General features: G+C 47.0%; 1 protein-coding gene across 1 annotated transcript; it reads right to left on the bottom strand.

Annotated features, from left to right (window-relative positions):
• Nucleotides 1-2,432: 2,432 nt before the first annotated feature.
• On the bottom strand, nt 2,433-5,452 carry HNRNPA0 (heterogeneous nuclear ribonucleoprotein A0). The gene has a single exon (XM_074213488.1). The coding sequence runs from the start codon at nt 5,044-5,046 to the stop codon at nt 4,105-4,107; it is 942 nt and encodes a 313-aa protein (XP_074069589.1). The 5' UTR covers nt 5,047-5,452; the 3' UTR covers nt 2,433-4,104.
• Nucleotides 5,453-6,691: the final 1,239 nt, after the last annotated feature.

The following is a 6,691-nucleotide window of genomic DNA, read 5'->3' as shown; positions in this document are numbered from 1 at the left end:
CAGATAGGATTGAACCTCGCTGCCTTTCTAAGTAATCCAAAGAGTAGGTAGTTTCATTCATTCACTTTTGAAAACCTTGACACTCATCAGCCAAGAAAATAAGAACTTTTCATATGTACCCACCTGAAGTGATAGTGACATTAATAACCTTACAACTAGGAAAACAGACTAGGAGTCTAATCCTACCTCTATTACCTGTGTGATCTTCGGCAAAATACTTAACCTAAATCTGTCTCCTAATCCATAAAACTAAAGGGCTATAATAAAATAACTTCAAGATCCCCTTCAGCTCTAACATCCTACATTTCTACGCATAAAAATCACATTTATTTCAAGATAGAAAAATTCAAAATTTATTTGTGCCAATTTCTTATTTAAAAGAATTAAACTTCAATGTTCATCTTTACACCAATCCAAAGCAGAGAAGAAAACATCTTTAATAAGCAACCTACAATGATGCTTTTAAAGAATTTCTCTCCAGACCCAGCCAAGGTTCTTAGAATTTATCCATACTGCCAATTTCAGAAAGTCAAGAATTTACTTCCACAGGCAAAAACTGTACTGCCTACAAACTCTTTCTTTGCTGCCTTTTGAGGTCCCACTCCTCCCCCACAATAAATTTTACACATCACTCAATTAGAGGGGACAGTCAACACTGCAAGTACTGTCTTTTGTTTTGGAAGAATTATCATGTTACATAGATACTATTCTCAGTCTATCCAATACCCAAATGACCACTTTAAGATCAACAAGAGATGGTTTAAAAGAAATTAATTTTAAAAGCAACTCAATGAAAAAAGTTAATACTGATCATTACAAATGGATACACCAGGAATGGCTAGGTGGTACAGTGGATGGAGTACCGTCCAGTCAGGAATACCTAAATTCAAATCCAGCCTCAGCCACATAAGTAATTTACCTGGCTGTGTAACCTGGGGCAAGTCCCTTTTAAACCCATTGCCTTAAATAACTGAAAGAAAAATAAAAAATAACCTACTGGTTACTGATAATATTTTGCCCTCATACAATTATCTACTTATACACATTCTAATTTCATAAATTGCTTCTTTGGAGGTCTTAAAAATCACATCTTTAAAATGGGTATAACTATTTTATATGTGAATGCTTCATTTAACTAAAAAACTAGGAAAAGAATATTTTCAGCATTATCAGTGAGAACGAGATTACCTTTTAAGCTAAAGTAAATAAGCAAATAGAAAAATTTCAAATCCTTCTGCTGTCTTGAATGTAGAACCCTATATAAAAAAAAAAACTTGAATGCTTTTTTTCTTTTTAACATAGCAGAAAGCAAAAGTCTATACAACACTTTGGAAGGAGGCAAGTATTAAATCTGGTGTCTTAAAAAAAACACATTAAAATATACTTTCGCAATCTTTTGTAAAGGACACCAAAAAGCTCTAAAGAATCCTTTTTCTTCACTTCCCTTACAATCAAAAAAAAGCCTGATTTATTAATGACTTTGTTAAAAACTGGCATGTAACATGTCAAATAGTCAAGAATGGACTCTATAAGGTAGAGGGAAGAGTCACAGGTTATCTTAAACTGTTGTCTACCACCATACTGACAAGTCTATTTTATCTTAACTATTTTAACAAATTCTGCATCATTTGCCATTAAACTACCATAATTCAGAAAATATAGTAACACAGCTGACAAAAAGAAAATCTTACCTGATTTTTAAAATTCCCTCCTCTCACTACTTCCCTCCCTCCTCATGGGGGGAGGAAATGGGAATTGAGAATTTTTACATTATAAACTGGCCTTTCCTCCAAAGATGAAGCCTGAGAAACACTAGATTTAAAACAATAATTTTCTTATAGCTTATTCCACAGCTTAATTGCTCAATATTTGACTGTAAAAAAAGTGAGACATTTGATCTACAAGACTGTCCCAGAAATAATTTTAACTTGACAAATGTGAAGTATGCTTTGCATGAAGATTCCCCTTAAAACTTTTAAAACACCAAAAGCAAAAAAAACATAAATCATGCAGAGATCAAAAAGTTAATGCTTAATGTATAAAATATATATAGCATCTGAAACCAGTTTCATTTATTGATGTGGTCCACTGTTTTATACATTTCTGCAACCAGCTATTGAATATTAATATTTTTAATTAGTTAGAAATCTCAATTTGGGGGGGGGGCTTTTTTTGCCAGAATTTAAAACTTAAGATGCTTCTTTTAAAAGCTAGATTGCTTTCTAACTTTTTTGCTTTTTTACTTTAAGCCCTCATTACCTCAATTTATTCCAAGAGACCCTTAAGAATCTTAATTTTAGGAATTGGACTTAAAAGTCCTCAAAATGCCAAATGGTTAATTTGTGTACTAGTAAACCAGGAATCAAATGCTCTAGAATAAATAATCTATTGCCCACCCACCATGTGATCATACATAATCTCACTCAAGCATGTAAAGAATTGAATTCTTTATTTGCAATATCCATAAACGTTGCTATTCTCTATTTCTATCCAAGAAGGCAAATGTCCCCATTATCAGTTTTTTTTTTATAAACAACAACTTGAATTCTATTGCGTGAAAGGGCTACAAATATACATTTGTTAATCAAGCAGAATACAGATATTTTGCTTTACAACTTGCACCTAAAGTTGCCGGTACACTTAGCTGGCTCACTATTTTTCATAGCTATTTAGGACTATTGCCCCAAGCTATACATAGCAATTTACATGTTCAATTCAAACGTAGTGTGTGGGCTGTAGTGATATGGACAACTATGTTCGCTATATTCCTGTGAAGTCTTTTTAAGTTATACGTTAAAACATGTAACTTCTGAGTCTACACAGGTTATTTCTGATGTCAAAACATACAAGTCTAGTGCAATTTACTTAAACCAAACAATTTTTTAATTAAATTGTATTGCAGAGGTACTGCCATTCTGCCAGTAGATGGTGCTACAAAGAACTAATGGGGGAGGGGGTTTAATGAGGACAATAGTTCAGGTAAGTGGAAAGGGGGAAAAAGTTTAACCTGCTCAGAAAATACAAAAAAAAATGCATTTAGGTTATTATTTCTGATAATAACCCTTGTTTGTAACGAGTCATTACAGTCAAACCAATAAGAGGACTGAAACTAAGCCATCTGAAATTTTTAACAGTTTATATGAATGAAAACACATGCTTAACACAAACTATTTCTTCAGAACTACACAGTACATATGTTGACAAAAAAATTCATAGAAAGTGACCAGCCATGTCATAGGGTGGCAAGCAAACAACTTCGTACAAGATGGTGGATGAACAGTAACTTAAGAGAAGTTTTCCTTTTTTTTTTTTTAAACAAGCCACATCCACCAATTAGTACTTCAAAAGTTTTGTCTTTTAAGAAATAAAATTCAATAAAACCACTAGCAGGGCAACAGGAAAATAAGAACACCAGGACCTTTTATAATTTCTCTAAGTACACATCAAGAATTAACACGAAAAAAAAAATTTCAAAACTAAAAATCCCTTAAACCGTACGGAATGGATCCTAGGAAAAAATGTTAGACATTTACGGTCAAACACAATGATTTATTAAAAATAAAACGTAAAAATGATTTTTACATATGCTTCCAAATTTCAGTCATGGGATCCAAGTAGGTTTCATAGAAAAAACGCAGTAGCCAGGTATCAAGTCCTTACAACAAAGTAAACTCCCCCCGCCCGACCCCTCCCAGGTTTTGCTACAGAATCAGCAAGACACCCCCCCCTCCCAAAACAAAACAAAACGAAACAAAAAAACAAAAAACCGAAACAACACAAATCAAAACAAGACATTTTGCTAGTATAAAAACGACCAAGGTCCAAGTAATAATAAAAAAATAGAGTCCATCAATGACTGTAACACAAAAATGTGTATGTGGGGCCAAGTCCATTTTCGTAAGAAGGGGAGACAGAGAGAAGGTGGCAGGCGAGTAGATCGGAGCCCCCAAAGGGAGGCTGCAGAAGGAGCTGTCCCCCCAAGGGCAAAGGGAGCATGGTGGGGGGGGGGGGAGGACTTCGAGGAGTTGAACTTCGGGGGGGGGCTTTTCAAAAGGAGCTGCCCCGACAGCATCCCCCGCCCCCCGGGGACTTTCTTCTCTCCTCCTAGAAGGAGCTGCCTCCGTAGCCGCCCCCACCGCCATAGCCACCTCTGTAAGGTCCACTGTTGCTGCGGCCGCCCCAGCTGCTGCCCCCGCCGCCGCCGCCGCCGCCGCCGCTCTTCATGGGCCCGTACGAGGACTGGTGCTGGCTGTAGCTGCCGAAGCCGCCGAAGCCGTTGCCGTAGTCGCTGCCGCCGTAGGCCGCGCCGCCGCCGCCGCCGTAGGCATTGTAGCCGCCGCCGCCGCCGCCCCCGCCGCTGTAGCCGCCGTAGCTGTTGTAACCGCCGCCGCCTTTCGACAGCCCGTTCTGGTCGCGCCCGCCGCCGCCGCCGCCGCCGCCGCCGCGGCCCCGGCCCCGGCCGCCCCGGGAGGGCCGCGCCCCGCCGCCGCCGCCGCCGCCGCCGGGGTGGATGTCCTCCTTGGGCACGGCCTTCTTCACCTCCACGCGGTGGCCCTGGATGGGGTGGAACTTAACGACCGCGGCCTTGTCGGCGGCGTCGTGGCTCTGGAAGTACACGAAGCCGAAGCCGCGCTTCTTGCCCGACTGCTTGTCGGCGATGATCTCGGCCTTCTCCACCGCCCCGAACTGCGAGAAGTGCTCCACCAGGTCGCCCTCGGCCACGTCCCCCTTCAGGCCGCCCACGAACAGCTTCTTCACCTTGGCGTGGGCGCCGGGGCGGGCCGAGTCCTCCCGGGACACGGCTCGCTTCAGCTCCACCGTGTTGCCGTCCACGGCGTGCGGCGAGGCGGCCATGGCGGCGTCGGCCTCCTCCACGTTGGAGTAGGTCACGAAGCCGAAGCAGCGGGAGCGCTTCGTCTGGGGGTTCACCACCACCACGCAGTCCGTCAGCGTGCCGAAGGCCTCGAAGTGGCCGCGCAGGCCCGACTCGCTCGTCTGCACGTTGAGGCCGCCGATGAACAGCTTACACAGCTGCGAGTTCTCCATCTCCGCGGCCGCGGCCCGCCCAGCGCCCGACTGCTGCGCCGCTGCCCGCTCGCCTCGCCCAGGCCCCGCTCGGCCGCCGGGCCCCGCTCTCCGCCGCCGGGCCCCCGCGGGGGAGGGGTAGGGAAGGGGGCGCGTGAGGGGAAGGGGAGGGAAGAGGAAGGAAGGGGGGAGGGCGGGCAGAGGGAGCCGGCCGGGGGGCGAGCCGAGGAGCAGGGGGGCAGAGAGAACGCGAGCGAGGCCTTGGCCGCCGCCGCCAGCTCCTCAGCCGCCGCCTCCGCTCCCCTTTCTGGGCTCCACACAAAGAGGCCGCTGGACGCGCGCGCACCCGCCCCGAGGCGTGCGTCACGGCCGACGCTCACCGGCCCCGCCAGCCGCCGGCCAATCAGAGAGCCTCTCGGCTACTCGCCACCTTCCGCGCGCTGCGCGGCGCGACCCCCCGCCCGGGCTCTCGCGCTCTCTTCCGGCCTCCTCCTTTCCCCCTCCCCCCGCCCCCGTCTCCGGCCCGCGGCGCGCGCCGCTCTCCCAGTTGTGGCGACGCGCCGGGACGACAGCCAATCGCCGCTCGCCGCGCGCCGCCGGGAGCCTCCAGCTGCCGCCTCTACAGCCGTTCGCTCCCGCGCGTCCGGGTCGCGTTTGCCCTGCCCCCTTGAAGGACACGGAACCTCAGCCAATCGCCGGCCTCTCTCTCTGCAACCTTTCCCCCCGCCCTCCCTTTTTGTCAAAGCCCGTGGAGTGGGCGCGCACGTGCGCGCGCGCGTCCCCACTTCCTCCGCCGCCCCGCCCCTCGTCGCCTCTCCTCCTTTCCGGGGGAAGGGCTCCGCCTCGCTGCCGGGGAAGCCTGGCGGGGTGGGCGCGCTTCCCCGGAGCCTCGGGGCGCGCTCTCGATACCGCTCCCAACGGATCGCGGCGCGTGGCGCCTCGGGCGGGCTTTTTTGAAAACTTGACTGTTGGGGGCGGGGGAGAACGACTTCTCGCTACCGTTCCGTCCTGGGCCTGGGCGCCCCTGTTATAACTGACCCTCTGACGGACTCCACGTCCACTTCCCGCACGCCCTTCAGAAGCGCTTTACTGGGCGCCTGTGCTGTACCCTTCACCGCGCCGGGCTCACAGGCAGACGGGGCCCGCTCCTCGTGGAACACCCTGTCCCGGAGAAACAGTAACGAAGTGGGGCCTCCCCCACAGCCCTTCCTCCCGAGTTCTCTCCTTTCTGTGAATCTCGGCCTTCATTCCAGCAAAAAGTGACCTAGAAGAGGAAACCTTTTGTGCACGTAGATTCCAGAGCCTTGAATCTGGCACTAACATCCCTTTGCCCAGTGACCTTGAGAAACTTATGTGTTCCCTCCTTGAGTCTTTTTCCCTCATGTTTAAAATGTATCATCTTCATAAGATTATTATAAGAATCCAATGAATTTATGGCAATAAAGCATTTTGAAAATTAAAGGTAAGTTTTTGTTGACTAATTTTTGTTCAAAACCCTTGCAAAAAAGATAATGTAGAGATTAAAAGCAGTTTATAATTCTAATAAAAAAATTGAAGGGATAGGAGATCAGATAGAAGAATGATTACTTTTAATTGGCAGGATTATGGACGCAGGACCGACATCCACCTTTTGGACAGTAATCAAAATAACACTATGACTTATCCC

The sequence above is a fragment of the Macrotis lagotis genome, chromosome 1, assembly GCF_037893015.1.
Source record: "Macrotis lagotis isolate mMagLag1 chromosome 1, bilby.v1.9.chrom.fasta, whole genome shotgun sequence".
Taxonomy (NCBI): Eukaryota; Metazoa; Chordata; class Mammalia; order Peramelemorphia; family Peramelidae; genus Macrotis; species Macrotis lagotis.
Note: the sequence above shows the minus strand (reverse complement) of the source record. Positions and strands in the feature narration are given on the sequence as shown.

Bases quoted from the DNA above. Each gene is read 5' to 3' on its own strand.
- HNRNPA0 (XM_074213488.1), bottom strand. From the start codon at position 5,046: ATGGAGAACTCGCAGCTGTGTAAGCTGTTCATCGGCGGCCTCAACGTG.